Raw genomic sequence first — 25,922 nt, 5'->3', positions numbered from 1 at the left:
ACACAGCTGCTCCACTGTTCACAGGTCCTCTTTCTTACTGACTCTTTTCTTCCATGCCCTCAAGCCCTTGTTTCATCTACCTAGCTCCTCCCTAGGTTTCTTTCTTGTAACTCACTGATGCCTCTCACCACTGCTTTCAGTCATTTTGCCTTTAGCTTCCTTACTCCCTGCACCTGCTTCTCACTCAGATCCAGATCTCTGAGTCCCTCTTTTTGTCTACAGAGCACACACTTTGTTTCTATACCTATGTGGGTTTTGTTAGATTAAAACCCAACCTTTCATGTCTCAGTTGGAAACCTCAGTGTTCATTAACGTTTCCTTGTTGATTGTTTCTCCCTATCCAGTTCTACTCTTGAATAGTTCATGATGCCGAGGCAGTTGTTGGGAACCAACTCAGCCAGTTGCTGGGAAGTGCAGAGGTTGGAGTCAATGAAGCATTTTAAGTAGAAGAAAAGAAAGGTGCTGGTGGTTGAGGACTCATTGCTCATGGGTATAGAGGCACCTCTGTGCCAGCTTGACAAGATAAATTGGGAAATGTGCTGTCTTCCTGAAACACACATCCAGGATGTCACTAACAACTAGCCAAAATTAATCAAGAACACAGATCAGTACCCTTTTCTCCTTATTCATGTGGGCACCAATAACACAGCCAAGAACACATTTGAATAGATCATCTCTGACTAGTGAAGGGGTTTGACACACAGGTATTCTTGTCAGTTCTGCCAGTCAAGGATATAGGACTACACAGGGACAGGAAGATACTAAAATGACTGGCTATCTGTCTATCTATCTATCTTGCAGATGAGAGGTTTCACTTCTGGAACCATAGCCTTCACTTCTTAGACTTTAAAGAACTACTGGCTACTGATGGGCTGCAACTCACGAAGACTGGGAATAATGTATTTGGTAGTAGCATGGCAAGTCTGATCAAGAGGACTGTAAATCCTTGGTGGATTTGAGCTGGTAGCTCAGACATCAGCCCAAAATCAACCTCTAGACACAAGGATGTGAATTCTCGAAGAGATGCTGAGGGAAAGAATGGGATCCATAGAAAAACTGACAGTAAATTAATAGGTGCGAACAAACCAATTTAAAATGTCTATACACCAGTGTATAGAGTTTGGGAAAGAAACAAGATGAACGTGAAGTCCTCGTGCTGGAAGGTAAATATGATTTCCAGACATAATAGAGTCTTGGTAGGATGACTCCCATGATTAGACTCTTACAGTTAAAAAGTATAACCTAGTTAAAAAACATAGATATGCAGAAAAGGGGGGGGGGAGTAGCATTAAGATCCCCCATAATATTTTTTATTACCAAACTGATTCAATGTAGAATAGATGGGAACACAGTCAGATGGATCCATAATTGACTGGAAAACTGCTCAAAGAGTTGTCATCAATGGCTGGGCTTCAAACAGGAAGGAAGTCTCAAGTGGAGAGGCTCAGGATTCTATCTCTTCAATATCTTACCAGTGACTTAGGGCTTTATCACACATGCTGTACAATTACATTAGGATAATTGCACCTCCAGAAGGGGCTTATTGCTTGTTCTGTTCTTCTCTCATGCGAGACTGTGTGAAAAGTACTTCTTTTTAATGACACAAACAAATTCATTCATGACCCCCTTTCCTGCTTCTGTTGAGCTATGATTTCTGATCTCAGAGTTCACTTCTACTCGAATGATGATTTGGGGTGGTCAGAGCTGGTCTGTGGGTGTGCTGTGGATGGGGAAGCATCAGTCCGCCTCCAATGATCAGGGCCAAAGGAGAAGGGGTGGGAATTTCAATTTGATCTGCCAAGTAATTGGAAGCTCTCTCCTCCAACCCATTTTTCTCTCTGCTCTTCTTGCTTCTGCTGCAGATACTGTATTTCGGAAAATTCAGAGACCCAGAAGTACAAGAAAGATAGCAAATTTATTTAAGCCGGCTTTGCTTCAGGGGAATCATTCCTCAAAGCCTTAGCACTGTTCCATAGGTGCTTCACCTTTTTAAAAGGATTCAAACAAAGAATCTCCAATCTATACATTGATTGGTCACAGAAAATTAAACATGCTTCACTCATTGGTTACAGAAAAGTAAACATTTTGATCCCCACGTGAGTACTCCCCAATCCCCCTTATCAGGACTGTTTTTGACTCTCTGTTCCAGCCTAGCATTTTAGACATTCCTTTCTTGGCTTAATGTAAACATTCAGATGCCAGAGATACAATGAAGAGGTCATGAAGATGTCTCTTTTGACCTGCTCAGTTACCTGTCTCAAAAAACAGTCTTTTGCCCTGATTTCTAAACCTTCTAACCGTTAACATATTGGTTATATTTTTGCTACATCTAGAAATTAATTTTTATTTCTTTTTGTCCTCTTCACATCCACCATGGAAGGACTATAATACAGTGCAGCCGCATCATATGCAGGTGTGCTTTACGCGGCTTTCAGCATATGCTGAAAGCTGCACGGGGAGGAAGGGGCGGTGCGTCCCATAGGGACTAATGGGGTGCGTGTCCATGGCATGTGCACGCCACAGCACCACCACACTGCCACATGCACGAGCCCCATTCATTTAAATGGGGCTCGAGCATACGTGTAATTTGCTTTACACGGGGGAGTCCGAAACGGATCTCCCACGTAAAGCAAGGGTGCACTGTACAACATTCATGTGCCTTCTTTTATAAAGCTATTATCATATGCTCCAGTATTTCTCACATGATAAAAGGGGCATATGCAATCAAGCAATATTAAAATGTGGTCAAGATGAGAAAAGTTAGGAATGAAGTAGAATAGGCAAGCTAGAAGAGGCTGCAGTGGTCTCCTAAACTTTTAAATATTTTTTCTTTATAGAAAGAAAAATCAGTTGCCAAGTTATCACTCCCCACCCCTGGCCACCAACCAAAGAGAAACCAAAACTTTGCTCACTACGCCCCTTTCCCTGCCCTGTTTAGGAGTCTCTCTTGCTACAGTATTATGGCATTATAACACCCAGAGGAAATAAGGAAAGAGCAGTCCTGATTGCATTGCACAGTTTTATAAATAAAGGTTAATAATAATAATAATAATAATAATAATAATAATAATAATAATAATAAGGACTTGTGCAATAAGACTCTTAGATGACAGGATAGAGGGAATTCTTATCAAGTTTGCAGAAAGTTGGGAGGACTAGATAATACATGAGATAGGAACAGGATTAAAAAGGACCTAGATAAACTAGAAAATTGGACAGAAATTAATAAAATGAAATTCAATAGAGACAAATGCAAAATTCACATTTAGGCCACAAAAACCAAATGCACAGGTATGAGATGCGGGATACATGGCTCAAACGTGTGAAAAGGATCTTCGGATTATTGTTGATCATAAATTGAACCCGAGCCAGCAGTGTGATCTTGCAGCAAAGAAGATTAATGCTATTTTAGCCTGCATTAAGAGAAGCATTGTTTCCAAGCAGAGGGAAGTAATAGTCCCACTGTATTCCTGGAGCACTGGGTTCAGTTCTAGGTGCCTCAGTTTAAGAAGGATATAGACAAGTTGGAGCATGTTCAGAGAAGGGCAGTGAGGATGATAAGAGTTATGGAGAACAAAACCTATGAAGAAAGGTTGAATGAGATGGGTACATTCAGCTTGTTGAAGAGAAAACGAAGGGGTGACAAGATTGCACTCTTTCAATACTTCAAGGGCTGGCACAGAGAGGAGATAGCTGGCTTGTTCTCTGCCAGAGGAGAGGACCTGGTGTGATGGTTTTCAGTGACAGGAGAGTAGCTTTTGATTTTATATTAGAAGGAACTTCTTGACAGGAACAGCAGTTTGGCAATACAGTCGGCCCTTCTTATACACAGATTTTTTTATACACGGATTCAAGCATCCACGGTTTGAAAATGTTAAAAAAAAAAAGTATAAATTTCAAATATCAAACCTTGATTTTCCATTTTTTATAAGGGACACCATTTTGCAATGTCATATTTAATGGGACTTGAGCATCCACAGATTTTGTTATCCATGAGGGATCTTGGAACCAAGCCCCAGTGGATAACAAGAGTCCACTGTAGAACCAATTGCCTTGGGAGGTGGAAGGGTCTCCTTCTCTGGCCTTCTTCAGAAAGAGGCTGGACAGCTCCCTGCTGGGGATTATTTAGCTGGAGATCCTGCATTGAGCAGGGAGTTGGATTCAAGGCCCCATGAAGCCCCTTCCAACTGTATGACTCCACTTAATATTCTGCAGAATTATAATATCAACAACAGCAACAACAATAACCTCCACAATACCAAGAGCTGCAAATATGTAGGACCTGTAAACTCTGGCCCCTTAGGGGGAAAAAGCCTGCCAACTGACAAGTGGGTTGCTGCTGAGCCTAACTTTGGCCCGTTACAGACGGGCACTCTAGTATGTGCTCACCACGTACTAGGGTTAGAAAGGGGCATCCTTTCCGGACGCCTCTAACCCTAGTATGCACTGAGTGCGTATAAGATGGTGGCGCCTGTTCTACACGGGCGCCACCATCTTGACGTCGACGCCATGAGTGCGCCATTGGCGCTTTGGGGAGTCATTTTCGTGGTGCAAAAGAAGCCGCTTTTTGTGGCTTCTTTTTGCTTTGTGGAGGAGCCATGCGGTTTGGAGTCTGAAGCTCCTCCGCGCAGCAAATGAGGGAGCTTTTCAGACTGCCCTTTTGGGCGGTCTTTAAAGCGCCTATGGTTCTTTACTGTTTTCCACCTTCTACATTTTGCTACCCTTTTTATACCCATGAATAGAAATCCAATCTAGGTGATATCACATTTACCAAGATAACTGTCGAAACAATAGACTTACTGAAAAAGAGCCAACAGGATAAGAAACAAAGGCTGCAGGCAAGAATTGATTGCCTTGTTGGGAATTTCAAGGGACAGCATCCATGAAAGAGAGAACAGGAACATCTTACTCCAGGGTAATATACAGCTACTGCCAAATATTATATCCAGCTCTGTAAGTTTGGAGCCAGAATTCTGTGAATCTGTTGCTGAGATTCTGGAGGATGAGTCATCCAGAATGGGCTTCATGAACACAGCCCTAGCTTTCTATGTTTCTCTGGAGAAGGAAGAAAAGGAAAGAGGCTCTTCGTGTTCATAGTTTCCTCTGCTTGGACGGGGGGGAAATATGTCGCTGATCTCTTTATGTTAGCTCAGATCCTCTCTTGAGTGCTCAATCTACATTGGTGAAATAATACAGTTTGACACCAGTTGAACTACCCTGGTTTCATCCTCCAGAATCCTGGGATTTGTAGTTTTGGGAGAGTTAAAACTTGATTTTCTGTAGGACCCATTCATTTATCTTTTTAGCAGTCCATGACATCTACATAACTCTTCTCCAGCAAATGAGTTTTTCTTCCTGTGAGTTTTCTTCACCACCCAGCTTTCACATCCATACATAGTGATGTGAAATACAATGGCATGGACAACCCTAACTTTAGGATTCGGTGAAATAGCTTTGTACATCAAGTTCTTGTCATTCTTCCATAACTACCCTTCAAGTCCTAGGATTTTATCATGCAGGGGGAAAGCCAGGGTTTAAACCGGGATTAAAAAAGCATTTTCCTGGCAAGGTTTTGAGGTCGTGGCAAAGATTTTCAGACACATTGCAATTAGAGAGGGCATATGCCAGGAAAAAACAGGAATGCTCAAGCAACAAAACATTCACAGGGAAATCCTGAGAATGGTTTGTTGCTGGAGCGTTCCTGTTTCTTCCCGGGATATATCCTCTCTAATCCCAATGTCATCTGAAAATCTTTGGCATGATCTTGCGACTTTGCCAGAAAAATGCCTTTTTAATACCGGCTTTCCCCCCATGTGATAAAGTCTCTAGTCTTCTTTTAATTTCTTGACTGCAGTCTCCATTCTGATTAATTACTGATCCAATAACTAATGGAAAATATTTAACTTTTTAAATTTCTTCATAATCTACATTAAAATTATATAAATCATCTATGCTGATTCTTTTTGTTTTCTTAACGATTTACTGTAAACAAAAGCATTCCATGTTCCTATAATTTGTGTTGTGCAGCTTCAGACTTTCCTTTCACATCTGAGCATGTCCACAGCTTGACTTCTTTTCGGTATGAGTCCAGCTGTTAGCCACATTGCTACTCGTAGTTGCCCTCTGCTCAGCCCTGTTATCTTGTGTGCACCCTGTCCCTAACTCTTGCTTCATTTTGGATTGTCTCATCACAGGGCTTCCATGTTGAAAGAGGGGGTGTATAGGCCCTTTTAAATCGATACCACTGTAGGGTACGGTAAATGTGCCAAGGCACTAGTAGGCCTCCCTCGCTGCTGATGGAAGAAACCTAGGATGCTTTGTTCCCTCTTTAACCTTGGCAAAGGCATGGGAGTTTGTGGATGAGAGAAAACTATGGTAGGGGCAGGAGCGGGCTGGGAGGGTTGACTCAAGGGTTTTGTCCCCAGCCCTGGAAGGAGATTGCTTGCTCTTCCGCTCTAGCTGTTCCCTGTCTCTGGAGTGTGAAGGCCATGCTAACGAGGCATGAAGGAAATTTTGACAGGAGAAAGGGCCATGAATGCAAGTGGCACCTTGCTTACACGACAGACCCAGTTTCTCCCTCCTGAAGGGCAGCCGCCTCTTGTTAGGCTTAAGTTTCAGTTCTTAGTGGAGCATCCAATGCCACAAAAAGCGGGTTAAGAATAGAGATTGCAGATTCCCAGGAGTGTACAGCCATGGAGGGCTGAGCACCATGGAGCTGAAACCAGAAGGGAGCATGAGACCCAGTGCGCAAAGAAGCCTAAATCTTTGCATCTCCAACCCAATCTCTGCAACCCAAGCCCTTGACTCAGACCACAGCCTGCTGATCTCTACAATTTGTTGCATGTAAATTGGAAGACCCATAAAGACCAGAAACTTGTTTACATTTTTTAAAAAGAGGAACCCAGCTAAAATTTGGCAATAACAGCCAAGTTTTGTGAAGAATCGTAGAAAATTAATGCACTCCCATTACCCGCAGACAGTGGATAAAATGACTCAGAAAAATTATTAGACTAGAAATCATTTTGTCCCTCTCTGCTTTCTCCCAGGATGCCGTTTGGCTGCATTGGACTGCGGGATGAAAAGAACTACAACAGCTTATCTGACATCACTGACAAATATGAAATCGGGCAGCTACTGCGGGCGTAAGTAGTCAGCGTACTTGGCATCATGACATTATAGTCTGCAAACTACGGAGGAATATGACAACAGGATAGTCTGGGAATTATAGTTCAAATAAAGTAACTATACTCGTCCCTCCGAATCTGAGACTTTGACTTTTATGGATTTGATTTTTAATAGATTTTATTAATATGTTCTCTCTAGGCATCTCTGGGTCCTCCAGTGCAACTCTATGATCAACTTTAACCAAAAGTTGTACTGAAGGACTTAGAGATTCCTAGAGAGACCAGTCCACTAGCATTTGTAGCTTCTCCAGAGCAATTCTATGGTCAATCTCTGGCAGATGTTGACCACAGAGTTGCACTGGAGGACCTAGAGATTACTTGAAATCTGTTTCCCTGAGTTTAGAAGCAACCAGCTAGAAATAAGAAATTCACTTGAAATACAGTTCCCAGAGCTTGGAAGTAAAAAAGTTAAACATCACAATTTGGCTGAAATTAGTTTCTTTCACTAGTAACAAAGATGTAATACATTGCAACTGTCACTTAATGAAGGATAACATCACTCTTTTTCAATGCAACTATAACCTTTCATATTATATTTATAGAGGGGTTACTGCAGTGAGGCCTCACTAAATGGGGAGGATGAATATTTTTTGCAGCTGCCTTCAGATGATCTTTTCAGAGTAACTACAAAGTGGCATTTTAAAAACAAGAAAGTTAATTAAAAAAACAAGGAAGTTTATTCAAAAATTGTAGCTCTAATGCTGTAGCACCTTTGAGACTAACTGAATTTTTTGGGGTCCTTGCAACTATTTGTAGTTGTTGCATACCTTAAAGTCATTTCATTCTTATGGCATGCCTGAGACAAACCTATCAAGGGATTTTCTTGGCAATATTTGTTCAGAGGAGGTTTACCATTGCCTTCCTCTGAGGCTGAGAGAGTGTGACTTGCCCAAGGTCACCCAGTGGGTTTCCATGGTTGAGCAGGACCATGGAAACCCTTGGTCTCATGAGTCATAATCCAACATTCAAAACTTTCTTTGCTACCGTAACTTCAAAAATAATTAGCTACAGCTATAGCCAGGATGGTGTGATGGTTATGAATGATGGATTATGACTCAAACTCTCAAACTTTTCAGACTGTGGGCATTCCTGGCACAGCTGTACTCACACACTTCCCATTGTCTTGCCATCTGTCACTCTTTCAAGAGGTCTAACTCTGCTCCTTGCTAAATACATGGAGCACTCAGGGTTCATGTGGACAGGAGCACATTGCTCAGGGGCTTAGAGGCCTCACTTGTGACGGCTTGAAGGCAGGGGTGGTGAACTCTGTGTTTGATTCTGACCTTCTGGGGTTCTCCTGAAGTTCCTTTCCTCTTTTTCATTATATCATTTGGTGGCTTCCCAGCTTTCTTTTGGGGCCTCCCCCATTCTATAAAGTTAGAATGCCACTGCTAGGCTTAAAAGCTATTGATATTGCTGGTTCCATGCTTTTGCATTTTGCCTCAACCTCCACTAGAGCAGAGCCTCTTGAGAGCTTTTCTGACATTGAATTAGGCTGTTGGACTATCCTTGCTCTATGGCTGCTCTTCCACCATGAACCTACCTCTGCTTTTTCTCTTATACCTTTGCTTGCCTTGTTGTGGCTTTTTCCACGGCACTTAGCACCGCATGTTCAGTGAACGTGTTGCAGTTGCAGTTCTAGTAGTGACTATTCTCATTTCAGCATTTGTCCTGTCAACCAATTTGCCACAAGCAATGGACAGAAGAAAGAGCTGCAGAATGTCCAGACAGAGCTGGGAAGCAATGAAAGATCTCCTGGCAGCACCAGGATGGTGCATTGCCCTGTCAGGACAGCTACATTTGCCTAATGTCTTAGGGCAAGACATCTTGCTACCTGGATCGATAATTACCTGTTCATAACCCTTTCAAGATGTCCAAAATCCGTTGCCTGAGGCAGTCATCTCATTCTGTAATGGTATGGCCAACCCTTGGGTGTATCCCCACTGCAGGAATAAAGCAGTTTGACATCCCTTTAACTGCCATGACTACTTTGGTGAGGCACCAGACCTCTCTGACAGACCAGGCTGAATTCCTCACCAAACTACAAATCCCAGAATTCCACAGGATGGAGCCACGACAGTTAAAGTGGTATCAGACTGCTTTATTTCTGCAGTCTGGAAGAGCTGTTAGTCCCAGCTGCCTATGACATAGGCTATCCTATTTGCCATTCCTAGTGCAACACTGCCAGTTTTCTTTCATGGCATCTTGTCTTTATTTCTTCATTCTACTAACATCATATACAATGCAGTATACATCATTCTCATCATCAACAGACAGTCAGACTGACAGGCTTTTATTTTGCAGCAGCTCTAGCGACAGCACAGACTTGAAAACAATGGCAGGTTTCTTTTTTCCCTTCATTTTCCCATAGGAAGGAGTTCTGTGAGATCTGTGTGGCCCGAGAACGCCAAACAGACAGACTGTACATCTGTAAGAAGTTTCTCAAGAAAGATGGGCGCAAGGTGCGAAGGGCAGCCAAGAATGAAATCCTCATCCTGAAGATGTATGTACCATGTGTGTTTGTGTGTATGTGTGTTTAAAAGATCATGAGAACACATACTTAGCACCTTTGACAGCTGCGGGGACTCTAGCAGGACCCCTGAATGCTTACTTGAGGACAGGGAACCATCTGAATAACTATCTGTAAGCCACTCTGAAGAGCGGGGCATACATACCATAAATACATACATACATACATACATACTCCAGGCCCTTGTGAAAGCCACCATTTTAAATGAAATGCAAGATGCCATTTGAAATTCTTCACTGCTGCTTCACTAGGGCATTGTGGATTATTTTTAAAATGGCAGCTCATTGTTGCCTGCTGTTAATATGGCAGGGAAGCTGATCATTGAGATCCACTGATGCAAGAAAGGGGGTTCATACCATGGACTCCCTTCGCTTCGGAAGCCAAACCTGAGGGGTGAGCAAATGGCCATGTGTTGCTGTGGTGTGCACTATACCTGTGGGTGTCCACGACTTTCCTTCATCTGCATAAAAATGCAGATGTTTCCCTGTCATGTTGAGGAATCAAGTTGTGCTTGTGTAAATAATAACACTCCCTGTAGCCTCCTTTCAGTAGCTGCCAAATTGATAGGACATATAACGGATGCATGGTCACCGAGCCATAGTTAAGCTTGAAGCTAAATGTTCGGTTTACAGCAATAGGAACATGGGGCTGGGGAGCTCCAGATTAGGGAGGAAAAGAAACAGACTACCCGAGAAAGACTGAAGGCATGTGAAAATGTTTCACAGGGGCTCAAGGAAACCACAGCTCTGAATCTTAGCAGGGCTGTTAAAAATGGGATGTCCTGGGGGTCTTTTATTTATAGAGCTGCCATCAGCTGAAGCTGATTTGGTGGCAAACAACAATAAAATAAAGAGTGTCTCCTCTATGTTTAACTGTACAATGAGGTGGAAAACTATCCGCAGATAAAGTTGTCACCTTCGTTACATCCACCTGCTGGGGAAATTCTCTCTTACTCAAAGCTGCAGGATGAGGATGGGGGAATATGGCAATCTTCGAAGGCCAGCCTGAAACGTTTTGCTGCTTATGATGAAAAACAAAATGGCAACCTCCTTCCGCCTTACCATCCCATGGGCACACTGTCTGGGTGTTGTTGTTGTTCTAATAATTTCTGACTTATGGCGGCTCTAAGCCAAACCTATCATGTGTTTTTCTTGGCAAGAGGGGGCTTGCCTTTTGCCTTTGAGAGAACCTGACTTGCCCAAAGTCACCCAGTAGCTTTCCATGGCTGAGCAGAGAGTCAAACTCTGGTCTCCAGAGTCTTAGTCCAAGGTTCAAGCCACTACAGCACACTATCTCAAAAAGCTACTTTATATACACTGCTAGGCCATCTAGTATCTCCATGCCCAGCCCATTCTGCCCATTTGTGGCCTTCCACTGAAAATGAGCCCCAAACTGCTTTTATTCTCCTTATGAAAAGATATGCATACAACCTGTACATTTGGCTCTCGGTGCTCACCCAAGGCGGAGTATGCGGTGGATCCAGTTAATCCTCTGCTGTCCCACTTTCTCAGCCACTTTTAAAATGTCCTGCTTTTTCTGTCATCCTCTCACTTTCCCCCTTCATCTTCAGCTTACCTTCATTGCTGTAAACTGAGTTAAAAGTGCAAAGGTAGTTTGAACACAATTAACAAAGGCGTCATCTGCACTGCAGAATTAATGCAATCTGATACCACTTTAACTGCCATGGCTTAATGCTATGGAATTCTGGGATTTGTTGTTTTGTGAGATATTTAGCCTCTCTGTGTTAGAGAGCTCTGGGTTTAACAACAAACTAAAAATGCCAGGATTCCAGAGGATGGAGCCATGGCAATTAAAGCGGTGTCAAACTGCATTATTTTTGTAGTGCAGATGCAGCTTGAGCAAGGGAGAGAGGAGGGATGACTTCAAATATTAGGCTTGTGTGTTCTTCCTCCTTAATACCTTTTGCCCTCTTGTTGCCTGGCCTTTTTGACTAGACATTGATGTTGCTCAACCATACATATCCTGGGTTTCATCTGTGAAATATTGTAAGGTATGGAGATGCACTTCCTAGGGCAGTTTTGTTTCTTCTGTACCTAGAAGCCAACCAGCCCTTATAATTCTATTTTGATTTCTTAATGTTGTCAAATTACACTGAAAGGTTTCATTCCTCTTCAAGAGATTACTAACAGTGGCAAGGATAACTACTAAATCTCACGGAAAACTCCTAATATCCCTGTTCTCTCTTAGCAATTGCATAAACAATGTGACGCTGCCATTATTTTGCGAAAAATATGACCCCTGCTTGCAAGAGGAAAAGAAGAAATAGCTGGGGGTTTTTTCACTTTGAATTGATCTCCATTTCTGTGAATCCGTTGCTTTTTTAAAAATGGTACAGAAACAGGGCACATGTTTTTTTTTTCTTTTTCTTAAAGCAGAAAGGAGGTAGCATCTCCTTGTCTCTTTCCTCCCTTTTTAAATTGCAAGCGACACTGTGCTTACCATCAAAAGCTGTGCACCTCCTCCCCACATCTGCCCCACATCACCAGTGCTGTTTTTAGCCTCTTTAAAGATTTAAAGGCCAGACATGAATTATTGAGAAGGCCTCAGGGGCAGGCTGGGGTTTCTGCTGACTCGCTCTTTGCAGAAATGGTCCCTTGGGTGCAAACAACAGAGCCAGACCAGGAGGTGACAGGCGCTGCAAGGAAGAACTCAGCATGGCAGAAAGAGGTGGGAATCGAGGACCAGGCAGGCTGATCAGAAAATGGGAGATGTACAATTAAGCTGGTGCAATGGGGAGGAAGGAGAGCTAACACATCTTTGCTTTCTTTTTTCTAGGGTGAGTCACCCCAACATCCTGCAACTGATTGACACATTTGAGACCAGGAAGGAATTCTACATCATCCAAGAACTGTAAGTGTCACTGGGAGATGCAGCTGTTATAACCATCATGTCAGGCAGAAAGGCATTCAAGAATCTATCGGATGTCTCGGTAGCAGCCTGATCAGGGCTCCTGCCAAAATGAGTGCAGTTTCACACTGCTTTAGTTGTCATGATTCCATCTGTGGAATCCTGGGATTTGTAGTTTGCTGTGGCACCAAAGCCTCTCTGACAGAGAAGGCTAAATATATTGCAAAACTCAAAATCCCACATCATTGAGCCCTGGCAATTAAAGCGTTGTCAAGCTGCATTAATTCTGCAGTGTGAATCCAAAATGAGCATCAAACGCAATGCAATGCAGCTGTGTATCATTGAAGTAATCATTATGTAATATTCTCTTTCACCTGTGCCCGGTATGGACAGATCAGGAGTATTTTCAAGATGATGGATGAAAAGCCCAATTTATTTCTTATGTTTATATCCTAACAATTAGCTCAAGGTGGCATACATGCTTATCTCCCCACAGGCTGCATTTTATCTTCATAAGAACCTTGTGAGGGAGTTTAATCTGAAAGATGACATGTGACACAAGATGACCCACTGATATTCATGGCTGAATGGAGATTTGAATCCAGGTTTGCCTTATTCTAGTCTGACTACACTACACTGGCAGGCACAACTACTAGTTTGCTTGGATTGGTACAAGCAGTAGAAGATCTGGCAGAAGTACTGTTCACCTTCTCACTGAGCCTGTACCATTCCTACTCTGCATCCAACTGGGGATGATGAGGAGAAAATCACATATACGTATGTGATACTGAAGAGCAGCAACCACCACACTTTTTATATAAACATTTCAAAGAACTTTTGAACTTCAGCAGGAAGAAGCTTTAAAGTTCACCAGTACAATTAACTTTCTGTAGTTTGGTGCAGTTTCCTTCGTATGGGTTGGGAATGCACACAGTTGGGATACAGACTGAGTCTCCCTTATCCAGAATTCTGAAATCCAAAATGCTCCAAAAACCAAAGCGTTTTTATAGGTGGTAAGATAATGACACATTTGCTTTCTGATGGTTCAGTGTATACAAAGTTTGTTTCATGCACAAAGGTATTAAAAATATAGTATGAAATTACCTTCAGGCCATGTGCATAAGGTGTATATGAAACATTAATTAATTTCATGTTTAAGCTTGGTCCCATCTCCAACATATTTCATTATGTACATTGTATGCAAATGAGGTATTTTTTAAAAAGCCCCAAATCCAAAATACCTTGGGTCACAAGCATTTTGGATAAGAGACACTCAACCTATAGTATCCTGGACATAGGATGGAAACATAAGAACTTTGCTAAGGGCTGGACAAGATAAAAACAGGCACAACTTCAGGGAAAGGTGGCAAGGCAACAGTGTGCCTTCCAAAACCCACACCGTCTCAGCTAGGATAGGACCCCCGTGTCTTAGTGGCTGTATGGAAAGGGGAATTTCAGCAGGTGGAAGTTGTCATGCACAGTATAACTGCTGAAATTCATTCTTCTGTACAGCTGTTACAGCTGCAGGGGTTCTGTCCCTTGTTCCATCTGGCCACCTCAAATCTGCAAGGCAGTCTCAACAAATGATCATTCTCCCTGTGCCAAGTCTCAGCGGCATCAGTAACTGGGCTGCTCATTTGATAGAGCTGGAGAAAGTGACTTTTTTGAATTGTAGTTCCAAGAATCCCCAGCATTGCTCCAGCAAAGTGTGAATTGAAGTTTCAAAAAAGTAATGTCTCCAAGCTCTGCTTTTGGGTACCTGACTTGTATCGGATTCTGTGTGGAATGTGGTTAACACTTTGGAATTTGTGTTCTTGGCTTCTCAAATCAGACATTATTCTTCCGGTTAAGCTTCTGAATCTCACACTTGCAGCAATTGCATGTGAAACACAAAGCAGTATATTCTGAAAAGAATTGAGGGTGACAGTTCAAGGATGTTATGTTTATGCCATACAATGATTATTTCTCTTTCCTCCATGACACAGTGGCAGCAGTAGGAGGGTGCGGGGGGTTGTGGACCACACCAGATGACATCCAAAGTGTGTGTGTGTGTGTGAGAGAGAGAGAGAGAGAGACACCACTGCACCACAAACACCTACCTTTTGGCTGAAACAGGCTGTGGCATTCATCTGCTTCTCTTTAAATGCTTTAAGAGATGGTGGGAGTGGGGAGAAAGGAGAGACCCCAGAATTTATTTTAAATTTTTGATTTTTTAAAAATTATTCTTTTAAAATTTTCTTTAAAAACTTCACATCAACCAAATCTTCACTATGTATATGTAAATACATTTAGATTGTGCGTATGATATTTGAATTTGAAGGTATAATTTTAATTTTGCTAGTTGTTTATGTCACAACTATTAGCATTACATTCAGTGGTATATGGGAATTATGATTTGCAAGTAACATTAGTTAAAAAAAGCATTACTAAGGATTATGTATTATGTGAAATGGGGGGGGGGGGTCAATGGGGCGGTGACACCATGATTTACTGCACTGGGTGACACCAACCCTAGTGACACAACTGATGACACACACTCTTATTTATGTAGCATGTTAATATGGAATGTTGAACCTTTGGCCAGCCAAGTGTTTTGGACTTAAGCTCCTAGAATCCTCAGCCAACACAACTAGAAGTATGAGATTATGGGAATTACAGTCCAACAACTTCAGGAGGACTAAGAATTCTGTACTCCTTCTCTACTCTACCATATCAATGTACAAACACCCCTCTTCTGCCACTTAACTGTTTCCTGCCAGAGCTAAAATAATCAAACAAATTTGCCAAAGATCAGATATCTGGTTCAGAATAGAATATGCCCCTTGCCCATAACTGATGTCACATCAGATTTGCACAATTGGTGCCATAATCATATTTGCACATATCTTCGATTTTAATATCCCTTACTTAAAGCAATACAGAAAACATCCAGGGGTAGCCATATTGGCCAAATAGTAAATTCAATAACATCAAAAATCCACCAAACAGTGCTTATTGGGCCAACCAAAATACACAATATATATTTGGCAAGCTTTTGAAGTGCCACTGGCTTCTTCATCAGAAATGGTGTTAAAAACCATCAGGAGAAAAAATTGAAGATGTAAGTCGTAGGCCTGCATTTTGCTGTTTTGTTCTTAGTCCAGATGGTATGGAAGGGGTGGTATGGAGAGTCCAGGAGATTTAACATCCATTTGCAACACAAAAAGATATTTCATTTGCAATCCAGTAAGTTTCCATCCTTTGTGAGGCCGTGGGCCCCTTTGAGCATCCCTTATCCAGAATTCCAAAATCCAAAATACTCCAACATGAGCTACAATACCTGTACTATATTTGCAAGGCTGGAGAGAGACACAAGGATTTGTGAAAGGGAGGTAGGTGTGGGTTCACACCAAGCACTAAATTTGGATTCCTGCCACTTCACAGATCCTCAGTTGGTCTCCAGCCTAAGGTATATGCAAATACAGGTATTCCAAAATCCTTTTAAAAAATCTGAAATACAGAACACTTCTGGCTTCCAGGAATTTCAGATAAGGGGCACTCAACCTATACTTGGGTTTCTGAGGCCTATTGGATGTTACTCAGAGCTAGACTTTCTTCCATTTAGCAGACACTTCAATTATAGCAATGGCTATGGGGATATGGCAGTGTACCACCCTTATTTCCCAGTTAGTTCCACATCTAAAGCTGACTGTGTGTCCCCTGCAGGGCCACTGGTGGGGATGTTTTTGACTGGATCCTGGATCAGGGCTACTACACAGAAAAGGATGCCAGCAATGTCATCCGGCAGGTGCTGGAGGCATTAGCTTATCTGCACAACCTGCACATTGTTCACCGCAACCTCAAGGTAAGGAAGACATCCTGGATTCCTGGATCCCAGGTGCAAAATGTTCAGGGCAACCCCTCCCTCTAGTGGTAATGTGTGGGTCAGGCCTCTTTTAGTAATGGTAGAACAGAACCCAAGAGCATCCTACTGTTGTTTAGGGTAGAATAGTGGTTAATCTTGTGTTTTCTTCTTTTTCTTCATGCTGCTGCTTCCTCCAGCTGGAAAATCTCATGTACTACAACCAGAACAACCGCTCCAAAGTGGTGCTGCGGGATTTTTATCTTTCACGTTTTGAGAACGGTGCCATTACTGAACCCTGTGGGACCCCTGAATATTTGGGTATGTATCTACCTTTATTCCCAGAGCTGGAGTGAAACCCAGTAGTTATAGTTTCTTCCACTTGCACTGCTCTGAGTGGATGTCATAACCCCACCATAGAAACTAGGGGCTTTGTAGGTTTGCAAGCGTTTTATCCTGGCAAGGATTTGACACCCTTTTAAGAGTTGCACAAAAGGAAGGTTGCACAAATGTAAGGAAGGTTTTGAGGAAGGTTCTACATTAGAAAAAGAGCATGGAAGGTTAATGTGGCATATGGTGACAGCAGCAGATTGGTTGGAAGCAGAGAAATGAACATATTTATTATACAGATAGAGCAGAGAAATAGTTTTGAGATTAGAATTCATATGAGGAATACTTGAAAAGGACAAAATGGGATTTCACGTGCATGGGTTTTGAGAACTGAGGATTAAGATAGTTGATTACAAGGACTGAGTAGACATATTGTTACAGTGGACCCTTGTTATATGCTGGGGTTTAGTTCCAAGATCCCCCGTGTGTAACAAAATCCGTGGATGCTCAAGTAAATATAATGACATAGCAAAATGGTGTCCCTTATAAAAAATGGCAAATCAAGGTTTGATATTTGAAATTTATACTTTTTTGGAACCTTTTCAAACCGTGGATGTTTGAATCCGTGTATAAAAAAACTATGTATAAGAAGGGCCAACTGTACTATAGTTTGCTTGTAAATGAATATAAGTGTAATTTGACTGATATTTCAATGGTATTTACAGTGATTTTACAGTTTGGAAAATTTGGTGAAAATAATATGTTTAAATTAGTTGAAGCAATAATTATATAGAGAACTATATAACTATCTAGCTTTTAGTAGGTATAAGTTGGAAGTGTTTTTTAAAATGTGTTTAACGTTCTCTTTGTTTAACATAGGCTTCAGTGTGAGTGGTTTGCTTCTGTTTTGTTCTGTCTGTTTTGTTTGTCATTGTTTCTTTTTTTTAATTGAATAAATATATTTTAAATTATTTTTAAAGAGTTGCACAAAAGGCAGTTTTTCTCTTAGCATAGAGAAGAGTGACAAAGGAAGCTTCACCAGTTGAATTTCTGCCTCTCAGCCAAGATCTCTGTCAGAAAGCAATTTGAAAAATGGCAGCCTGCCTCCTGGTGACAAATATTCTATAACATGCTCTGACCTCTTCATCTCTCTCCAAATAGCTCCTGAGGTGGTTGCACGACAGCGCTACGGACGCCCTGTAGATTGCTGGGCTGTTGGGGTTATCATGTTTATTCTGTAAGTTTCTTGTGTGTATGTGTACTGGGGAGAAGAAGAGCATCCAAATACAAAGGGGAGAATAATAAAATAAATTTGGCAAAGCCAGTACTGAAGGAGAAAAAATTGCCAGACATGGAGCGGCATTCTGTTAGTGCAGCTTACACGTATGTAAGGCTGTATACACATGGCAGAAATAAAGCAGTTTGACACCACTATTTAACTGCCATGACTCTATCCAACAAAATCCAGGGATATGTAGTTTGGTGATGCATCAGACTGCTGAAAGATGGATACCTCACCAAATTATAAATCCCAGGATTCCACAGGATGGAGCCATGACAGTTAAAGTGCTGTCAAACTGTTTTGTGTGGAAGAGTTGAATATCCTATTTCAGACTGGGCACAGAAGGCTATTGCCCTTTCAGTCTGCCCAGAAATCTCTCACCCACAGCAGCATTTGGGTCCTGGCAGGGGCTACTGCTGCTGCTTCTTATCAGAGGGAGGTGATAAACACCATGAATGATCCAGGTGCTCTGGGATCCCAGGGGAAGGAAATGGTGGATGTACCCCATTTGAGAACACACCCTCATTTCTTCCCCATTTTAGCCAAGCTGAAACCAGTGGCTTCTTTTTGGTCAGAATCACAAACCTTCCTCTTGTCCCAATGTGTGGTTAATCTTCTGTCATCCCACGTTTCCAGCTGCTTTCCTTCTCCCAGTTTCCTCTTGCAGAAGTGTAAAAATAGTTTGCACTCAGCTATATTAGCAGTGAGAGCCAATGTTGTGAAGTGGTTGGAGTGCTGGATTATGACTCTGGAAACCAGGGTTCAATTCCCTGCTCAGCTATGAAACCCACTGGGTGACCTTGGGCAAGTCACACTCTCTCAGCCTCAAAGGATGGCCATGGCAAACCTCCTCTGAACCAATCTTGCCGAGAAAACCTCATGATAGAGGACAGTCTGACGTAAGGTTGTCATAAGTTGGAAATGACTCCAAGGCATGCAACAACAACATATCAGCTGTGAGGAAAGGAGGAAAGGGGCCAGATCCTTGCTTTCCCTCTATGATCAGGCAGAAGCAAACTGGTACCATCTCTCATAGTTTGTGTGTTCTTCATTATGAACTTTTACCATCTTGACCACACTCTGCTGTTGCCCAGTTTTCATCTGTCAAATGTTGGAGGCTATGGAATCACTTCCATGTCCACCCACAGCAGCTGGGGTCACTCCAGGGGATCGGCAGCTATCGGACAGTGGGAGAACATTGAAATTCAACTGTGGAGATAAAGAGAGATGTAGGAGTTATAGTTAGTCAAAGGTGTGCATTTTGGAGAATAAGTTTGGGTCAGAATGGCTTGGGCCAATGCTTTCTGCTGCTGACTTGTTTTCCTTCTCACACTCAAACAGTCTGTCTGGGAATCCACCGTTCTATGATGACACAGACGATGAGAACAGTGACAGTCACAACCGCCGCATCTTCCGTAAAATCCTGGCTGGGGAGTATGACTTTGACTCCCCCTATTGGGATGAAATCTCTCCTGCGGGTAAGAAAGAAAGAGCACCAACCCCATTAGCCCTTTAGCCTTTCCTCTCAGAGGCAAGAAATAATCCATTAAAAATTACTCCCAATTTGTTCAAACAATGGTTTTAAAATTAGTTATTTTAATCATTAAAGTTCTACAAGGGTATTTTTGAGGAGCTATCTCCTGCTACTTTAATTTTTGATTTTTTTCATTTGACAGTTTAACAAATTAACAAATCATTGTGTGTTTTTTTTTAAATCGTAACGGTTTTACTGTCAAGAAATTAATTTCCTTCTTTGATTATCAGCACATTGGTGCTAAAGCTAATTTTTCCAAGATCTGCGTCTCCTATATACAATCAGCCATCTATATTTATGAATTATGCATCCACGGATTCAACCAACCATGGCTTAAAAATATTTTAAAAATAAACAAAAAGCAAACCTTGATTTTGCCACTTTATATAAGGGTCACAATTTTACTATGCCACTGTATTTACTGGGACTTGGCATCCACAGAACCAAACCCCAGCAGATGCCAAGGGCCCATCAGAAACTGACTCATCTTCTCCAAGTCCTTTTGCACTAGACTGGGTCTTTGGAGGCAGGAGAATTACATAGATCCTTGAGATGATAATGTGTGGATTTCATGCATTCTATCATCTCCCGACTCTACCACTTAATTCCATTGCCTGTGTAACTTACAGCCAGGCCTAGAAGTGCATCTATACACTGTAGAAATAATGCAGTTCGACACCACTTTGTGAGTCAGTGCCGTGTAGTGGTTTGAGCATTGAACTATGACTCTGGAGACCAGGGTTTAAATCCTGGCTCAAGCCATGGAAGCCTACTGGGTGACTTTGGGCAAGTCACACTCTCTTTGCCTCAGAGGACAGCAATGGCAAAACCCCGTGATAAGATCGTCTTAGGGTCGCCATAAGTCAGAAATGACTTGAAGGCACCCAACAATAACAGCGATACCACTTTGACTGCCATAGCTCCATCTTATAGAATCCTGGAATTTGTAGTTTTAAGAGCCACCAGCACACTTTGGCGGAGAAGACCTTGTAAAACTACAAATCCCAGGATTTCCATAGGATGGAGCTACATCACTTAAAGTGGTGTCAAACTGCATTATTTCTACCAAGCTGATGCATCCTAGGTCTCAGGGCAGTTCATTGAAACAGACAGATAATGGTGAGTTGGGACTTGGAATATCTAGGTACAAGTCCCCACTAAGCCAAGCAACCCATTGGGTGATCTTGGACCAACTGGGTTTTTTTCCCCATCCTGACCAACCTCACAGGGTTGTTGTGTGGACACAGTGGTGATGAAAAGAACCACATGTTCCACATTGAGCCCATTGGAAGAATGATGGAATCTAACTGTAAAACCCTTCTGTCCCATATAGGGATAGAAAGTAAGTAAATAAATAAGGAATGGTGGCTACTAAAGAGCTAATCATGTTTTCTAAAAGCAAATCTTTTTTCCTTCCAGCCAAAAAGCTGGTGTCACGGCTTATGGAAGTTGACCAGGACCAACGAATCACAGCTCAGGAAGCACTGGGACACATCTGGTAAGAGGGATTTCTCCTGGACAGGAGGGAATGATGAGCAATTTGTGAGCCCTCCCTTGGCGATTGATTTATTATTTATTTTATTTATATGTCATCTTTCTCCTGAATTGGACCGAAAGCAAATCACAAAAGATACTTTACAAAACAGTACAATTCTGAAACAGAATTTAAAAACATCATATTAATATAATCAATTTTTTAAAAAATTAAAAATATAAAACCACTAAAAACATACAAAAGCAAACACCCCAGTAAGAAGCCTCCCTGGGTGCAAATACATGTTAAAAGCCTGCTTGAAAAGAAAAGCTTTTGTCTGCTGGCAAAAGCCTAGCTTCTTGTCTAGATATGTTCAGACTATTATAGCGTGCATTCTACAATGTAGAAATAATGCAATTTGACCCCATTTCAACTGCCATGGCTGCATCCTACAAAAAGAATCATGGGATTTGTGCTTCTGCGAAGCACCAGCACTCTTTGACAGGGAAGGCTAAAGACCTTGTAAAACTACAAATCCCAGGATTCTGTACAGCACATAAAAGTGGTGACAAACTGCATTATTTATACATAGTAGATGCACCCATTACTCTAATCTGAACTACAGCAATAGTGCAGATTGATACAGCTTTAACTGCCATGGCTCATTGCTATGGGATTCTGGAAGCTGTAGTTTTGTGTGATATTTAGACTTTGTCAGAAAACTCTGGTGCTACAACAAACTACAGATCCCAAGATTCCATAGCATTGAGCCATGGTAGTTAAAGCGGTGTCAAACTGCATTAATTCTGCAGTGCAGATTAGACCTCTGTTAGACTGGTTTTCCATCTTTCGGAGCTCCTTTATCCTGCATCCATTCTCTTTTCTCAGTCTCCTTGCCCTTTGGAGTGTCATCCTGCCATTTTCACCTATTAACAAAATAAAGTAGCAGGAACACTGAATTGTCCCTTGATTATTGAAAAATGATTGCTATTACTCCCACTTGATTTATGTTATTCCCTATCCTCACCCCACCTCCTGCACTCTCACCCTTAATTCTACACTTTCTCTCCGCTCAGGATATCTGGAAACATTGCTTCTGAAAAGAATCTCAAGGAAGGGGTCTGTGCCCAGATTGAAAAGAATTTTGCCAAGGCCAAGTGGAGGGTGAGTGCTGTGCCATTAACTGACACTGTGGTGAAGGGAGGGGAAGACAGACAGTGATGCGGAATTGCAATACCTTAGCAGATGATACCATACTATAAGCAGAATACAGCAGAGATGTGGACCAACCATTGAGGAAAGTTAAGGAAGAAAGTGAAAAGGCAGTGTTACAGTTGAACATTGACAAACAATTATCACAGATTATTTAGATAACTTTGAAGTGGATGATGAAGGCATCAAAATAATTAAAGATTTTCTATACCTCTCCTCGGTCATAAATCAAAATGGAGACTGCAGTCAAGAAATCTGAAGACAACTAGGACTGGGATGGGCAGCTATGAAGGAATTAAATGAGATACTAAAGTGTAAAGATGTATAATAGCATACCATTTATCATCCATGCTATATTATTTCCAATTTCTATGGATGGTTGTGAAGGCTGGATGATGAAAAAAGCTGCCAGGAAGAGAATAAACACATCTGACATGTGGTGCTGGAGGAAAGTTTTATGAAATACCACAGACTGCCAAAAGAGAGAGATAAATGGGTTCTGGAGCAAATCAAGCCTGAAATCTCCCTAGAAGATAACTAAACTAACACTGTTGTAGTTTGGATGACATGGGATGCCACACCTCATTAGAAAAGATGATAATGTTTGGTAAGGTAGAAGGCAGTAGGAAAAGAGGAAGATATAACAAGTCAAGGAAGCCACAGCCCTGAGTCTGCAATATGTGAACAGGTTTTCTTAGCAGTCTCTCATACACAGGGCTGCCGTAAGTCGATGCTGACTTGACAGCAGTAACATTTGTTGCTGTTGTGTGCCTTCAACTCATTTCTGACTTGTGGTGACCCTAAGTCAAACCTATCCTTGGCAACATTTGTTCAGAACCTTCCCATTGCCTGAAATGTGACTTGCCTAAGGCCACCCACTGGGTTTCATGGCCAAGCTAGGAATCAAACCCTTGTCTCCAGAGTCGTAGTCCAGCATTCAAACCACTATACCACATACAATGATAAAAGAAGCAGGGAGAAGACCCTAAATTCCTAGTGGAGACAGAGATGGTTCCAAACTCTACATCTTTGAGGGAATCCTTCACAAGAAATTTCTGTAAATAACTCTCTCTGTTTCTATTCTGAAAAGTCCCCCCCCCCTAACAAACACACAAATAATCAGTCAATCTGTTTATTTGGTCATTAACCAATATAAAATAATAAAAACCAATAAAATAATAATTGTACAGCACAATTATTAAACTATTAGTAAAATTCAATTTGAGGAGCATATAGCAGAGTCAAACTCTATCTATTATCGTCGATCAATTGCGAACATATCTTACATATGACATAACAGAATTTATCTACCTTAATTACATCATCTGGATTCTGATTATCTAGAAAATAACATACATAAAAGGTATCAGAGTGTCCAGGGTATTTAATTAATAAATAAAATAATAATAAAATTTTTATTTATATCCCGCCCTTTCCAGGATCAGGGCAGCTTACAACAGAGATTAAAAACAATGGTGCCATAACAATATAAAAACACTTCTACAGGCAAACCATACTAACAATAAAAACAACACAAAAGTCAACAGAATAAAAAAGCCCCTTAGCCCAACCTCTTGGCCACGGAAGAGGAGGGAGGCCCACAGGATTTTTAATCGGGGAATGCCTGTTGGAACAGGAAGGTTTTTAAGTCCTTCCTGAATTGGGCCAGGGTGGTAGTCGAGCGGAGCTCGGTGGGCAGCGTATTCCAAAGGGCTGGGGCAGCCGTGGAGAATGTCCTCCGTGTGGTGGAGGATAACCTAGCCCCAGGCACCTTCAGTAATTGCTGCCCAGACGTTCTGAGGGCGCGAGGCGGAATGTATGGGGAGAGGCGGTCCTTTAGGTATCCTGGGCCCAAGCCATTTAGGGCTTTATAGGTGATCACCAACACCTTATATTGAGCTCGGAAGCGGATGGGCAGCCAATGGAGGTCTTTCAGCACCGGTGTTATATGGCTGGTCCTGGGAGCGCCAGTGATAGAGGAGTAATCATCTGACGGTGAATGTCCTCATAGAATTGAGAATACAAGAGAACATGGGCTGTAGTTTCTATAGCACCATTGTCACAAGAACAGAGCCATGAATCATAGGGTATTTTCCTGTATCTCCCATCTAATACTGCAGTTGGGAGAGCATTAAACTGAGCTAATGATAGAGCTCCAGATGCTGGAGATGATAACAGCAATTGATTGTTTATCACTAAATGTCTAGAAAAGGTAGCAATTTCAGTTTGACCTTCAAATAATATTGACAGGGACCAGTGTCATATTTGTGTCTGTTGGCCAAAACTCTTTCATTCTTTCCTGGATGTTCTTCAGGGGTTGTCAGTAGATGATTTGAAGATTGGCACTGGTCCACAGACTACCACTTGGAGTAGCATAATTCTCCAGTGCACAGACATTTAACATTGAGTGCTGGCCAAATCTCCTGTCCAACTGTTTAGATTCCTCTGTTCCTTCCCTCACCTCCAGCTGTTTGTGGCACATAACCTGATGAAGAGCTCTGAAAAACTGAAAGCTTATACACAGTTGTGCCATTTTGATTAGCCCTAAATAAAAGCATTTACCATCTGTGGCTCTTTTGAAAAGTTAATAAGAGCTCATACCACTTCAAAATGATCAACCTTTTATTGGGAATGCAGTCCACTTGAAAGAACATGGAGCCCTGGTGGCGCAGTGGGTAAATGCCTGTACTGCAGCCATTGACTCAAAACCATAAGGTTGCGAGTTCAAGACCAGCAAAAGGGCCCAAGCTCGACTCAGGCTTGCATCCTTCCGAGGTCGCTAAAATGAGTATCCAGACTGTTGGGGGCAAATTAGCTTACTTGCTAATTAGCTTACTTGCTGTTCACCGCTATGATCTTTGGAATAGCGGTATATAAATAAAACATATTATTATTATTATTAACATGTGACCAAGAAAAATGCTTCACAAATAGCAGAATATTTCTGCCCTGTAAAAAAAAATCCCAGAGGGGAAAGGAATGAGATTACACATGGTAGAACTTTTAAACTTTTGATAAAGCTATTTATTTAGCTTATTGTTCTTGTTGTTAACCGCTCTTGAGCTGACTGACTCATAGTGGCCCCATGAGTTGAGACACCACCAAGACTCCCTGTCCTCCGCCTCTCTGCTCAAGTCCTGCAGGCCCAGGACTGTGACTTCTTTGATTGACTGTATCCATTTAGTGTGTGGCCTTGCTCTCTTTCTACCACTGTCCATCTTTCCTAGCATTATTGACTTTTCTAATGAAACATTCCTTCTCATGATGTGTTTGAAGTATGACAGTGTCAATTTGGTCATCTTGGATTCTAGGAAGAGTTCAGGCTTGATCTGTACTAGGACCCACTTGTTAGTCTTTTCGGCCATCTACATTACCCTCAGCACTCTTCTCCTGCACTCCCTCTCAAAAGAGGTGACTCTTCTTCTGTCAGCTTTATTCACTGTCCAGCTCTCACATCCGTACATGGTGATAGGGAATACAATGCTATCCTGATTTTAGTATTCAGTTTTATGTCTTTGCACCTTAGAGACTTGTTTAGTTCCTTCATAGCTGCCCTTCCCAAGTCCAATCTTCAGAGCAGCTGATGAAATAATTTTTTTTCCAGAGAGGGAGCAGTTTGTCTTGCTTTTCAGAATCACCATTAGGTGGCATGGTCTGTGACAGCTCT

General features: G+C 41.9%; 1 protein-coding gene across 5 annotated transcripts in view; it reads left to right on the top strand.

The window, feature by feature from the left end:
* LOC121921025 (caM kinase-like vesicle-associated protein) overlaps nt 1-25,922 on the top strand; it is a 53,583-nt gene that overhangs the window by 26,387 nt on the left and 1,274 nt on the right. For 4 of the 5 annotated variants that reach the window (XM_042448481.1, XM_042448484.1, XM_042448482.1 and 1 more), the window contains exons 2-10: nt 7,047-7,142; nt 9,556-9,687; nt 12,511-12,585; nt 16,288-16,426; nt 16,624-16,744; nt 17,915-17,990; nt 19,377-19,513; nt 20,989-21,067; nt 22,120-22,207. In XM_042448481.1, coding sequence (XP_042304415.1) covers nt 7,048-7,142; nt 9,556-9,687; nt 12,511-12,585; nt 16,288-16,426; nt 16,624-16,744; nt 17,915-17,990; nt 19,377-19,513; nt 20,989-21,067; nt 22,120-22,207 — 942 coding nt within the window. In that variant the 5' untranslated portion in view covers nt 7,047. Of the gene's footprint in view, nt 1-800; nt 1,164-7,046; nt 7,143-9,555; nt 9,688-12,510; nt 12,586-16,287; nt 16,427-16,623; nt 16,745-17,914; nt 17,991-19,376; nt 19,514-20,988; nt 21,068-22,119; nt 22,208-25,922 lie in introns of those variants that run through there. The other variant, XM_042448483.1, reaches the window with a different exon arrangement.

This window comes from Sceloporus undulatus, chromosome 2, assembly GCF_019175285.1.
Source record: "Sceloporus undulatus isolate JIND9_A2432 ecotype Alabama chromosome 2, SceUnd_v1.1, whole genome shotgun sequence".
In the NCBI taxonomy this organism is placed as follows: Eukaryota; Metazoa; Chordata; class Lepidosauria; order Squamata; family Phrynosomatidae; genus Sceloporus; species Sceloporus undulatus.
This window is presented reverse-complemented; position numbering and strand designations above follow the sequence as displayed.